At 35.8% G+C, this 13,948-nt stretch overlaps 2 protein-coding genes across 8 annotated transcripts; both read right to left on the bottom strand.

Moving 5' to 3' along the window:
- Window positions 1–486: 486 nt before the first annotated feature.
- Window positions 487–3,712, bottom strand: LOC112523580. Of its 7 annotated transcripts, none has more exons than XR_003070285.1 (6): window positions 3,483–3,698; window positions 2,907–3,106; window positions 1,765–2,243; window positions 1,621–1,692; window positions 1,063–1,160; window positions 515–850 (listed from the first exon to the last, which is right to left on the bottom strand). XR_003070285.1 is itself a non-coding variant. In XM_025133245.1 (5 exons), exons 1-4 carry the CDS (start codon window positions 3,640–3,642, stop codon window positions 1,638–1,640), a joined length of 894 nt encoding a protein of 297 aa, XP_024989013.1. In that variant the 5' UTR covers window positions 3,643–3,698; the 3' UTR covers window positions 487–850; window positions 1,621–1,637. The 7 variants fall into 7 exon arrangements, 5 of the variants coding, with proteins under 5 accessions (XP_024989013.1, XP_024989014.1, XP_024989011.1 ...); XR_003070284.1 differs by lacking the exon at window positions 515–850 and adding an exon at window positions 860–968; XM_025133245.1 differs by lacking the exon at window positions 1,063–1,160 and having other exon boundaries at window positions 487–850.
- Window positions 3,713–4,278: 566 nt separating this feature from the next.
- Window positions 4,279–12,989, bottom strand: LOC112522951 (probable polyamine oxidase 2). The gene is made up of 10 exons (XM_025132313.1): window positions 12,516–12,989; window positions 10,019–10,134; window positions 9,806–9,894; window positions 9,600–9,713; window positions 7,548–7,635; window positions 6,667–6,752; window positions 6,485–6,587; window positions 5,808–5,905; window positions 5,234–5,663; window positions 4,279–4,882 (listed from the first exon to the last, which is right to left on the bottom strand). Exons 1-10 carry the CDS (start codon window positions 12,556–12,558, stop codon window positions 4,574–4,576), a joined length of 1,476 nt encoding a protein of 491 aa, XP_024988081.1. The 5' UTR covers window positions 12,559–12,989; the 3' UTR covers window positions 4,279–4,573.
- Between the last annotated feature and the right edge of the window lie 959 nt (window positions 12,990–13,948).

Consider the following 13,948-nt stretch of genomic DNA (forward strand, 5'->3'; position numbering starts at 1 on the left):
TTACACAAAAAAAATTGAGAACTTTTATAGATATATATTTTTAATTTTCATGATACTTTCAAATTTAAATTTAAAAAAAATATTATTACTTGCTCAAAACCACATAAATCTATATTATAATATCGACAGAGACCAAAAGAATAAAACGAAACATTAAAATCAAAATACATCTCGCTACATTGCACGAATACCCTTCTGGTGCTTTAAAAAGAATTGATTTTGAAATATCTTATAAGCGTTGATCTAGTGTCTCACTTTAATTATAATTAATTCAAGAATAGAAATCTCTTCTTATCTTTTTCATCATGGTTTTTCGTTCTCCTCAGTACCCAACACGATAATAATATTCATTGTTTTAGACACAAAGAGAATTATTAAAAAAAACATGATTCTTAAGGTTTGCGAGTTTTATATTCTTGGGATTTTCATGACACTTGCTAGAAGATATAATTGATTTTGATAAACAGAACTGTTTTCTTTCGGTGTTCGAACTGGTTTGTCCATATCTCGATTAATCTCAAAATCCCTGGATAACACAAGAGTTTCTAGTCAACATATGACTTTTTTTTGGGGTAACCGTGAGTTTCCGAAGCAGCTTAAGCACACCGACTAATCCCCCAAGCGACCACAAATGGTCTGGAGTCGTTACAAGTGAACTTTCATGACTACAAGAGCTTTGGCAACACCTGGATTCGAACCAAGAATAGATAGATTTTTCATTACATCCGCTAGGCTTAAGTGCTTAACCAGGGAACCACTAGTCTGTATTTCATAGCTATCTTTCATGGAACCAAAATACCATCCTTGAGAACAGATGAGCAAATGAGTGGGTGATTGAACTGAAATCTTCCTATAAAAATAAATACTGCATTCTTTTAGCACAATCCAAAATAAAATATTCTATACTTCATAAAAGCTGAGTAATATTTGAATATGTTCCAACCCTTAACAAAACTCAGCTGCAAAGCCTATCACGACAGATAAACACGAAGACGGTTAATTTAAAACCCGAAGGTTGGACACATTCTGTAACACAAAAAGACTAATGCAGTAAAACCTTACTCTTCCTCAGTTCTGCGATAAATTTTGACTGTTTTGAGTGATATTCAAGTCCAAGCCTTTGAATCCTCCATGTGTTAACAATCTTTTTGAAGCCATGTCTGTTGATCGGAAGACTTAAGTTTGTTCGGGCAGACATTTACGCACACACACACACTCTCTCTCTCTCTATATATAAGTATATGTGTATATATATGAGAGATAGAGAGAGTGAATCTATGTAAGGATCATGTGAGGAAACTTTATTTTCGTGATGAGGAAATGTGAAGATACCTTGATATTGTGTGAATGTTGCATTATAACCTTCACACAATATAAGGGTATTTTCACAGGTCTCAAGACAAACCTTCACCTGATATAGATGTACCTTCACATTCTCACAAAAAGGGGCTGTTCTCACAAACCCAACTGCACATTTACATATACATACATATATATATATATATATATATATATAGTGATGAAAACAACAAATGAAAATGCCACACTTTCGTTGTATTTCCACTGAAAGAATGGTTTCATCTATGAGATCATGACTTTATAGTTTAGTCATATACTAACCTGCTGCATAAAAACCATTAGATAACAATTTCATCTCTGCTTCTGTTTGCACTTTCCATAATGACAGCAATCCTGTAATCATACAAAAATCAAACATTCAGCAGCAGTATGCATCATCAGACACGAGTTAACCGTAGATGATACCTTTGTCTAACATGCCGAACAGCATCAAGAATTTCCATCAGTTGTTGCAACTTCACATTTGCCGGGGTCTCCTTGCTTTCCAGAACCAAAGTCGAGAATTTCACAACTGTGCTGACCTCGTCTTCGACTTTGTTCAGATATTGATCAATTCGGTCCAAAAGGTCTTCATAAGAAGTTAAACCGGTCAACCTACTGATCAGATCATTATCGCTTTCAATACCATGAGTTGAAAGTTGTAAGGGAACTTGCAAAGATCCTTCAATATTGTTCGTTTCGTCTTCTGTAGGCAAGTTGTAGGTTCTATCTTGTAGTTCTTGACCTTCACTTGAATTCAGCAAATCTTTTTCAGAATTTCCATCGACTCCCAAACTTTGAGAAGGTGGAGAGAAAACCCGAACTTGAGAAGCATCATCTTCTCTTTCGATTTCAAGATTTAGAGCAACTGTCCCAACAAGCTTCCTTTCTCGCAGAGATATTGCCTAACAACGAATGATACATCAAGTAAATATCCAAAAGTTAAAAAGTAACTAGATGACCCTATCCAAGGAAACGATCATTCTACAAACTATAGATGTATTTTTTACTTTATATCTGGCCATAGTAGCAAATGCCCTGAGGAAAGTAAGGGCATAAAGAAGATGATGTCTTATGAAGCCTTTTTTTCAGTAACCATGGTATCTGACATTTTTGACCCACTAGACCAAAAGGTCAATGAAACACGCATTCACATGGATGGGGTAAACTTTAGACTTTCGGGCCAACGAACTTGGCCCCTAAAGAGTTGCTAGCACATGTCCGATTCAAATTTGAGATCACTTAAATGAAGCTCCTGAGCTTTACCCACTAGGCCAAACTCCTTAGGGTCAAAAGTTTGTGTTTTTGGACCCGTTTTAAAAACAAGATGAAGGAAAGAAAAAAGGGTGCAACGTGATGACTTCTTTGAATGTCACCATCCTAATATCGCTCACGCTCTCATCTAAATCTTGTTAACTCTAATAACATACTTGAAATGAGGATTCTAAATCTTTGTAAACTCTTACCAGGGCAAATTGTGTGAAAATGTAAACTACTTTGTTTTGATTCCAATTTTGGGTAACTTCATAATACTGGTGATATAGAAGCCTAAAATGGATGCCACAGACCTCAATAAGCTTTGTTGAGAGCTCATCAAGCAACTCAATTCGACTCTTTGTCTTCTCTAAAGCTTGCATAGCCTTCTTCTTTTGAAGTAGCATCTCTCTAGCATCGTTCTCTTTCCCAGCTTGAACGCTAATGGCTGCCTGTTGTTGAAGCTTTTCTGCTGCTTCAGACAACCGCAACAACCTCTGTCTTGCTTTATTAGCTGAGATAACCATATTTCATAACTTCTTTAATGAAGATAGAGCTGGTCTGCTGCCAATAATTGGCATTCAACAAGCATCATCATAATTATTTCTAATAGAAGTAGCCTACACATAGTAATTTGAAGGAGATGTGATGCAAAAACCTACAATAATTAAGCATATACATAGCAGAAAACGAGAAGGAATGTATTGATTGTATTAGGCTACCATTGATGAATTAGGGTTTCTGATGAGTTAATCATATTCACACCATGGCCATAACTCATTTACTCATATGTAATCATATATATGTAAATGAAGATTGCAAATTTTACGCCAATTGTGTCTGTAACATCAAAGGAAGCGATTGATGATAAGGTAGAAAGGCGATTATACCTTTAGCTCTAGTGTTTGATGCCTCAAAGTGAAGCTGATCGAGTTGATCTCGTAATTGATCAGCGTCGATCCGGGAAGCCAAGCACACTGTCCTCGCCGGAGAACTCCGGTGAACAACGTTTGCACCGGTGGTCAGCATCATCACTCCCGGAAACATCATCACTCCAATGCTCTTTTCCGTATAATTGTTCAGACCAGTTGTTTAATTTTTGAGTAAACTACAAATCTGGTCCCTATGATTTGTCAAAAATAACATATTTCGTCCCTGCAGTTTCTAAATTAGAATATGGTCATCATAATTTATAAAAAAACATCAAAACAATTCCTCTTTGTTTTTATTAGTGATAATAATTGAAGCAAATTATCAGTTTTTTACTTTTTCATTTATTTTATATCCGTTTTATAAATATGGTTAATGGGTTGAAACAATAATTTTCTAAAAAAATAATAGAAAAATAACGGATTTTATAAATAAAATAAAAAAGATATATTTTTAAATGATAAAATAACATATATTTTATTTAATTCCTATTTGATGGGGTATTTATTCGAAAAAAAAAATTATTGTGTGGATAAAATTATTTGTTTAATTCAAAAGATTTTTGTTAGAAGTTTTTTTTCCTAGACGAAAGGAGCATATTTTTTTTAATTAGAAGGGACATGTTTATCTGCATAAAGTATCTTAAAAGTTTAATGAATAAGTCACTTTCTATATCATTAAACCACCACCAAACAGTCGTATATAGCTGTCCAAATAAGCGGTAAATCCTGTTAAACTCGTTAAGATGCTAATAACAGATCACCTTTTGATTCATCTTTTGTTGAAAACGCATTTATTATTTGATCATGTGATCACTACATTTCATTATACACAATGCCCTTTATAAGGTAGGCACTTGGCCATATTCCACATTCATCATTCAGTTTCACTACACCTTATTATTTGTCCATAAAGCAGTCTGCATATTGGCAAACAGGTTCATAAGGTTCTTTTATCTTTGTGAAATGGTTCCATTTTACAATAACCCGGGACCTACCGATCACGATCACAAATCCGGAACCTTACCCGTTGCACCAAATCTTATTCAGGTTTAGATACGGGATATCAATAATGGGACCGAAGCAGGGGTGTCCTCACCCATGACTGGCTGGAAAAGGTCGAGCTCGCCGTAACGTTCCAGGACCCGCATTCTGCAGTCCTCTGCAGCCATCAGTCCGGTGTGGTAGGCACCATGTACTGAGCCTGGATAGTCGGTGCTTGTCGCTTCCCCTGCAAAGAATAAGTTGTCGACAGGGATCCTTAGCCTTTCATACAGATCATGGGGTTTTCCTACTGCATCGTAGCTATAGGAGCCGAGCGAATTGATGTCACTGCCCCAACGAGAAACTAGATGCTGAATCTGCATAAAAAAGAAACACGACAATAAGTTCCGGTTCTACCACTGAATCTAGGTTGTTTGTCACAAGACAGAACAAAGCAAAACTTGTAGTCTCACGTTTGGTGTGACAATTAGACTGGGACTGGACAGGACTGAGTGGGACAAAAATGCATTTTTTTTGTCTCACTAGGGAGATGAGACAAGCTTGGTAAATTACTAAACTACCCATGTCAAATTAAAACCCTAAAACCTTCCACAATTCTTTCACCCGCCTAGCTCGCTCTCGCCCGACCAGTCCTGTTCAGTCTACTCTTGTCCAGTCCGCATACCAAACGCACCCTCAAATATAATGCAACAAGAAACAAATATTACAGGGGCAGAAGCATCAGGAAGAATCTTTTTGAGATGTATAAAAGCAAAATTAGCAGCCGCATCATCCGACAGTTTGTCGATATCTCTTGCTAGCTGTCCTGCAGGCATATAGACTAGGACGGCATGACCGGTGGCCTTGTGAAGGTTAAGAAAGTAGCTACATCCGTAAGAAGTCTCCGCAACTACTCCTAGAAATTCAACATTTGGCCAAAACACTCTGTCAAAATGCAAAACTATCTTGTTCTCGATTCCCACTCCAAGGTCGGCTATGGCTTCCTCCTTCCACTCAGGTAGTCTTGGTTCGAACTTAATGGTATTCGACTTCAAAACACCAAGCGGCACAGCAACAACAGCCGCATCAGCAAACAAAGTTTTTCCATTTTCAACAGTTACCTTCACACCATTCTTACGTCTATTTATCTTCGTAACCCTTCGCGATACAGGAATAAGGATAAAAAAGAGGATGTAAGTTAAAAGGCCACAAAACAGTAACTGCTTTTCATTACAATTTTGGTATAACAAAAGAGCTCGGGATTAAAACTCAGGTAACTTAACCGCATTGATCACGTCTTACCTGTGACCTAATCGGATGTCGAGGCCTTTGGCAAGTGTATTTATAACTGGAAGATAACCCCTAACCATGAGTCCATGCCCACCAGGAAGCAATTCTTCCTGCTCATCAAAAATCAGTTATGAGATGGTAGAAGGCCAGTTTGGCTTTAAAGCTAGAAGTTGAATGTATTATCAATTCATATAATGTTTATTTGAAAGTTCATTGCTATATTAAATCTATTGAACATTTTAATAATATAATTTATGTTGAAATCTCCAAAATAGAGAAACAGTTGAAGGTGAATGTAATTCTTTTTGGAGGTTTAAAGTTTTGCTTCTTCCTTTTGGAGAAATTATAGAGAATCTGTTGGAGATGCTCTTATAGTGATCAATTAAGCGTTATTTGTAACAGCCACACCTAGCAGCAGAACAAGACGACTACTCAATGCACAATGGCAGTATCTACCACATTTTTTTGGACAGGGAATATAAGAATCCCAAAAAAATTAGTTAAGATAAAAGCTATCGTTATTATTAATTTTGCAACTTCTAACCAGTAAAACGGCCTAATTAACCACCACTATTTGAATTCTGGTGCTGACAAGGAATACCGGATGCGATTATGGTTGCTTAGATATGATAAAGTTGTGTCAATGATATATCTATAAAGAGTCGCCTAAAGGAAAAGAAAAAACATGCCTTGTCCCAGCATTTGAGAGATATTGTCTCAGCATCTGCAGCAAACCAGCCTTCCATTCTACACAAGTACCACTGCAACACCTTATGAGGAAGCCCCTCCAACCTGCAAGAATGAAATTTTGCATGCCTTATAGAGTCTTATGACAAATTAATCGTGAAGATTATCCGGGAAATTGTTATACCTTAGTTTTGGGTTTCTTTCGAACACAATTGATATTGCTTGATGTATAGACATGTCTTCAATGAACTCCTCCCTCACTTTATTAGTCTGGAATACATCAAGCAGCACATAAAGAAAGCAATAACGAAAGAAAGGAGGGATGAAAAAGGTTTAAAAAAACTACTTTCGCCTAACAATTGACCATTTAACATGCCCTCGATATAACATTAGTGCAACCTCGTAAGGGACTGAGTTTCAGGTTCAGAAACATTATTATATGCATTATGATTGCTATCAAGGTTGTGAAGTTCGTTTGTATATTTGCACGTTAAAGCAAGCCCTTTGTTTGGGGGGTGGGGGTGGGTTATCTTCAAGTAAGGGTTTGTTTGTTAGCAGCTTTATGAGATTAATGAAACTCACAGCTTATTCGGTCAGTTATACATGACTGTTTGGTAGTGGCTTAATTATATAGAAAGTGGCTTATTCAGTAAGCTTCTAGGTGGAGCTTTATGCAGAAAGCCAAGTTTTTTCTAAACTTTCCCCTCCCAATTAAAAAACACACTCCTTCCATCTATGAAAAACCCATCCAAACAAAAACCTTCCCGATTGATATAGATAGATTAATCTATAAAGACAGCTTTATCCATACAGGACTTAATGGATAACCAACCAAACAGCCCCTAAGTCTACAACATGCTACATAGCAAAAGCCTTAGCCTGGTTTTTTTTTCACGATGCTTGTAATTCTTTGAGATGGCAAGGCGGTCAGCTAATATAAATCAGGGTTTTGTGAAGGTACTATGGGATGGTCCATGGTCCATCTATAATTTGATTAACAAGAAATTTCACAAAAAAATAGAAAGCTACATTGCTACAAGAAAATAAGAGAGAGAGAGCACGTACCTCTTCTAATATGGCCTCGAATGTTTTTCCAACCTGTGAGACTAATTCTTGAGGAACTTGATTCCCATCCATATCGAACAGTGCATAGCTGAAGAAGTACAATAAGAATAATTTAAGCAAACATCAATGAGGGGAAATTACACGAACTTCGTGACTTATTGATTAGAAGTACATCAACAAGCTATTGGTCATCCAGAACTTCAATATTAGTTAACAAATTGCAGAACGAAGGTACTAAAGTAAATGCCATTAATGTCTACAGGAGAACCAATGAAGAGAAAAGATGGTAACAAAATAAAACATAACATTTTTTTTCTACCAGGCTCAAAACAGAGTAAGAAATTACTAGTAGTTAAAGTTCTAGGAACGGAAGAGTTACTATACAGAAATGAGAGAGCAAAGGACCAAGTTTTAACAAACTAGAGCAATGAAATAGCATTTAAGCATATAAATAAATTCAGTGTGCTATCAGTTAGTAAGTATAGCTGCCATCTTCAGAAAAATCTAGCATTTATAGCAGGCACAAAAGGTGAATTGAAGAAGTTGATTTAGACCTACAGAAGAATGTGAAAGAGAGGAGAACAACAGCCAACAGAGAAAACGATCAGAAACATTCAAAGAAAGAGAGAAAAGGAAACAATAAATGTCTGCAAAATGAAGATAGACAGTGGAATTTTAACAGTTGTCAAATCACATCTCCTAGCCCTCTTCTGTAGTGCTTAAAAACATATAATTGTATGTTCAATTTCATGCATCTTCCCTTAAAATTCAGAGTCTCTCTTTCAAACATTATTAAAATCCAATGTTCATAATGACATCAAGTTCTTTGAATATGTTTTTTTCTCAGACAATCATTTTGCTACGCCTACATTGAAATTTGAGGACTAGAAAACAGCACTAGATATAGATAATCTTCCACCTTTAATTGCTTCTGTTTAAAGTCCCGCTGCATAAATTTAGTTTTTCTTCAACTTCATAAAGATGCTTAAAAACATATCCTGATTTTTTCCAACTTTAGATGATATACTATCCTTGTGTAGACCAATCACTATCGTCTAACAGTGTCAATGATCATTTGGGAATTCTGGATTAACTCATCCATCTTATATAACATACTGAAATTCAAAGGTATGCTTTCTGCACCCTGTTACTATTAATGATGTGTTTTAACATCTTCGAAAATAAAGCACAAAAGTGCTTATCACCAGTCCAGCAGTCCCACATGGTAAATATGCACATGTTTTCAAGTAACTATGGTATTACAGCTTCCAAGTCATGTGCATGATCTAATATATTCTTAGAATTGTGAAGCTGGACCATGGAACATTCTTACAAGATATAAATGCAAGTTCAATCACTAGTACTTGAATGTCTTTATAACATTAATTACATGTATTTTAACTGGAATCCCACTGTTTTCATGATTTATGGGTTGTACTTTCCCTATGTCTCCTCTGTGTATCAACATGAAGTGATTTTAGGACCACTCGGAAAGGAATATGCCATTATAAATATTGTCAATCTCATGGTATAACATGAAAAAAAATGTTATGCTAGCACCTGGCAATGAGTAGGAGCTATCCAATGATCCTATTAGATATGTTATGGTTATGGCATCTCCACTAAACCACATAACTTGAGTGAGATAGTCGTTCTTGATTTTAAGCATATCATATGGTTATGGCATCTCACTAAACCACAGAACTTTAAAAAAGTACCCGATGACAAAGCAGATTTTTGGCCAAAAAAGCAGGTCCATTGTCCATAGTATTAAAGACCCTACAAGAATGTTGCTCGTAAATTTGGGCTTGTATAGGGCTCAAGATAGTGAAAATATTCAGTATCTTTCTACTTTTCTTTATCTTTTCTAGAATCTAAATGAGCATAAGTTCATTTGATAACTAATTTTCATTGTGTATTTGCGGAGAATAGCATTTCCAACCAATAAAAACTACAATAACAAAGCAATACACTCACCTCCTCCTACCATATAACCAAACTAGAAATGGACCTAACAACATACATTAAATATGAAAATTTGAACTCCATCACCTCTCCAAATCATGGTCATATAACACTGAGTTGTCACCACTTGTCCGGTATAAAGGTAGTCCAAGTCTTCCAATAACTGGTGCCAAGGGATTCTCTTTGCAAACCCCATGCAACCTGTAAAAATTGACATTAAAGTACAATTAGAAGGAATCACAAGATGGAATTATTTATATTCAAACAGTCAAGATTATGAAATCCCTTCTCACCATGATGCACCTAAATCCACAGGAAAACCAAAGGAGTAATCTGTACGAACCCGACCACCAACTCTATTACGAGATTCAAGTACGATAACCTGAAAAACATGACATAAATGATATTTTCTTGTATGCCTGTGTATGGTTAACCTTCAAATAGGATGTCACTAGATAAGTATTATCATCTGAACATCTGAAGCAAATGATGTTTCTCTAGAGTACCTGAATTGAAGCATCATGAAGCGCACGCGCAGCAGCTATGCCAGCAAAGCCACCGCCGATCACAATAACAGATGGCGAGGCTGAACGTCTCACTTCAACATTTGAGTAGCAAATTGCTACAATTTAAGGAGGAAACCAGAATTAGATTGCATGCAGTGGAACTGCCCTAAAGTTGACAAATTCACACACCCCTCAATAATTCTCAACATATAGCACCACATATTTGGGACAAGTTCACAAAAAGGACTTCACATGAAGTACAAGTCGCTTGTCTGTACGTTATGAGGCATGTTTACAAGTAGAGATGCATGCACTCCTACCTTTACATTCAAGTACACATTGACCAAAGCTATAAACCATTTGTACTTTTCTTATATACAATTGCCATGTTATACAAACTGTTCATTGTTTCTGAAACTGAAGCATTTTTAAAGGGATGCTGATCCACATCAGCTCAAATACGGTTATTCATTATCAAGAGCAAACACCTTATCCACTTTGTTAGCGCATAGGCTATCCACTAGAAGGTTCAATAAGATGGATTAATGTCAGATACCACATGGATTCTTTGATCTGCTCTGTTGAAGGGGGGATAGGATGAACTAGTTTCAGCCGTAGGATAGGTTTAAAAGGTTAAAGCACCAGCAAGTGAAGAAATTGACCATAGCAAATGTTAGCTATGGATCACCATCCATTCTAAAGTGAGTCAAAGGTAAAATGGTTTTCATACCAGGTTTTTATTACTACTTCACCCATCATAACTTCACATATTATAACCCTTACAAAGAATTACCCATCCACTTTGCATTTTAGATCATATGCTATGCACTAGAAGGGTCAATATGACGGACTAATGTCAGATATCAAATGGGTTCTTCGATCTGGTCTGTTAAAGGGTGGATAGAATAATTTAGTCTCAGCCGTAGGATATGTTTGAAAGGTCAAAATACCACAAGTTAAGAAATGCTCCATAGGAAATGTTAGCTATGGATGGCCACCCATCATAAGTTCACACATAACAACCCCTACAATGAAACAACCTATCCACTTTGCATTTTAGGCATAGTCCATCCACTAGAAGGGTCAATAAGATGGATTAATGTCAGATATCATATGGTTTCTTTGATCTGCTCTGTTGAAGGGTGGATAGAGTGAATTAGTTTCAGTTGTAGGATAGATTTGATAAGTCAAAACACCAGCAAGTTAAGAAATGCTCCATAGAAAATGTTAGCTATGGATCAGCATCCATTCTAAAGAGAGTCAAAAGTAAAATGGTTTTCTTACCAGGTTTTCATACTATTTCACCCATCATAAATTCACATACTACAACCTTTACAAAGAAACCATCATGCCTCATTTGTTGGCTCACTTTATTTTCTCAATTTATATGTAATTAGAAGTTAAGTTCCTAGAACTGAAAATTCTGATTGTCATTTTGTAGCAGCATGATTCCGCTTATAAAACCTTTATACTAATAATAAACTACTCAATAATGAGTGCCTCAAAATTATACCATGAATTTACAGTTTTACAACTTAAACAATTAAGTTGGTAAAGAGAATGAGGCTTGATTCATCACAACCATTCAGGATAGATACTGAAGAACGAGATCATCCATAAAAGGTTTAGAGTTTAAAGCTTCAACAAATTCAAAAGAGTGAATATCATACACACACATAATACATACATATGTACATGCATGCACAAATAAAAATGCATATGTGTGTGTGCGARCGCAAAAGAATTTACAAGAAGTTTCTTTCTTCAAAATTTGCTACCCCAGTGACATAAATGCCGTGTTAGGGACCACAGCAGAATGTGACTGGAATGCAGACACGATAATGTATATTTTCAGAATGTGACTGGAATGCAGACACGATAATGTATATTTTCAGAGTTGGCCCCACCACTTGTAAACCCAATATATGTGGTGGTGGTAGAATTCAGTCCATCTCATGATAAAAGGGTGTTACAGAAAGGTGAACACACACCAAGTAGAGTCCAAACGGATGAGCTATAGGGGATTGGTTGTCATGAAGCATGCTCACTAAATAATACATGACAGCTACTTATCATAGTATGTGGGATACCTCAAATAATACTTCCCCACGTGCGTGAAATCATGGGAGAGGGCACACACTATGCATAATTCCTCTAAAAAACCGTTGTGTGTGGGTTAAGTCTATCATAACCACAAATAATCTAACCTGTTATCTGTCCTTGTAGTGGTTGCTTTCCCTTTCCGCTACAGTTTATTCTTTTACATTAGTAATACCAATTGTAACTTTGATGTAGCAGTTGATTTCCACTCAAAAATCAAATATGTTCATATCAATTTTGAAATTGAAAGACAACTAAGCGATAACATACTAGTGTACTATGTTCTCTACATAAGAAGATCCACAAAACTGAACCCAAACCCATAAATGAATTGAAGAATTAATCAATAGTAAGTAACACGAATCCTAAAAAATAACAAAATTGAAGAGAGATGTACCTTGTTTGGATTGGGGATTACTCTTGTCTCTTGCTGAACCCATGTTGCGATGATGATGTTGGATCAAACAACGGGATTAATTTGTGAGGAAGAAAAGAGTAAGACAAGTGTAAGAGACTTCTATGATCCAAGGGTTTGTCGAATTGAAAAAGGGAAGTAGGCAACAATTGAGGTGAGTGATGTAGAACAAAAAGAAGAAGACAAGTGATGAAGTGATTTGAATTCGAAGAATTGCAACCCAGATTTACCAACCAGCTCATGCGTATTACAAACTTTTGGCTCCAAATCTGTGTTCCTGTGTATAAGTCTGTCAGAAACCTTGTTGCATATATATGATCTGCATGTATATGATCGTATAATAGGTTTATAAATCCCTGATGATGAATATGCGTTTCAGATTTTGATTCGCTTAGAGAGAGATTGGGATTTTTCTGGATTCTGGATTTGGTGAAGAGATCGATCCACACACGTTACTTTGTTCCCTCTTTTTCAATGAATTGTGTGGGAATTGTTAGGTTTCAATAAAGTAGCTCCTTTTTCTGTTGGTGTGTATACATATATAAATTATATATTATATTATTAGATATTATTATAATATATAGGGTTGTGTCTCAATTAAAAAAAAAGTTAGGAGTTGTTCGGGTGTGAGATCCATTTTTTTATACTTGAAATTTCACAGTAAAATGTCGTGAAAATAAAAAAAAAGTTAAACCTTCACAACAAAACGCTATGAAAATTGTTTTGTTGAATTTTTATACATTTTGCTTTTAAATTTATTTAGACATTAATCATTGAGTTGTTAAAGTTTAGAGTAAAAAAAGAATCCATGCATGCTCCATCATCTTTAAAGTTTATGGTTAATATTATATTTGATTACAAAGAACCCACCATATTTGCAACCTATACTTAATGCTCATACATCACCTATATTCATACTTTATGGCCAATGGTCTATTTCATGGATCTCCTACCAAACTCATGGATGTTTTTTAGTTTTTTATTAAGTTATAGATAATGTTGTCCGTATGAATAGAAAGGTTTTTGTTTATGAGAGTTTTTTCATATATAAAAGGAGCGTACTTTTTAGTTGGAAATGACAGGTTTGAAAAAGACTTGGCTTTCTGCATAAAATTTATCACATAAACTTACCGAATAAGTCATTTTTTTATATCATCTTTTGAAGCATTTTCATCCTACCGGTACAACGACCTTATAAGAAAACCATCAATGCCAAACTTTCCTATTCCAATCTTGTTCCACCGATCACTTAAAAACATATCAAACCCATACCCAAAATGCCCACCTAAAAAGTCGCAAAGTGCCAAAGTTTACCGGCATTCTTAAGAAAATTGCATAACTGGTCTTAACCGAACCCAAACGCCCATCTATGCTTAAAACCCCAGACTTCTATGTCATGTTGCAAGGATATTCAC

This window comes from Cynara cardunculus (assembly GCF_001531365.2).
Source record: "Cynara cardunculus var. scolymus isolate 2C chromosome LG 12, CcrdV1, whole genome shotgun sequence".
NCBI classification, from domain to species: Eukaryota; Viridiplantae; Streptophyta; class Magnoliopsida; order Asterales; family Asteraceae; genus Cynara; species Cynara cardunculus.

What these genes read in the sequence shown, in the direction of transcription:
- LOC112523580 (XM_025133245.1), bottom strand. Translation starts at nt 3,642, where the DNA reads ATGATGTTTCCGGGAGTGATGATGCTGACCACCGGTGCAAACGTTGTT. An exon ending in ATCAAACACTAGAGCTAAAG is followed by an intron (nt 3,107 to 3,482) that starts GTATAATCGCCT and finishes TGGTTATCTCAG; the next exon opens with CTAATAAAGCAAGACAGAGG. An exon ending in GTTCGGCATGTTAGACAAAG is followed by an intron (nt 1,693 to 1,764) that starts GTATCATCTACG and finishes GTATGATTACAG; the next exon opens with GATTGCTGTCATTATGGAAA.
- LOC112522951 (XM_025132313.1), bottom strand. Translation starts at nt 12,558, where the DNA reads ATGGGTTCAGCAAGAGACAAGAGTAATCCCCAATCCAAACAAG. An exon ending in TTCATGATGCTTCAATTCAG is followed by an intron (nt 9,895 to 10,018) that starts GTACTCTAGAGA and finishes CATGTTTTTCAG; the next exon opens with GTTATCGTACTTGAATCTCG. An exon ending in GACATCCGATTAGGTCACAG is followed by an intron (nt 5,664 to 5,807) that starts GTAAGACGTGAT and finishes TGTATCGCGAAG; the next exon opens with GGTTACGAAGATAAATAGAC.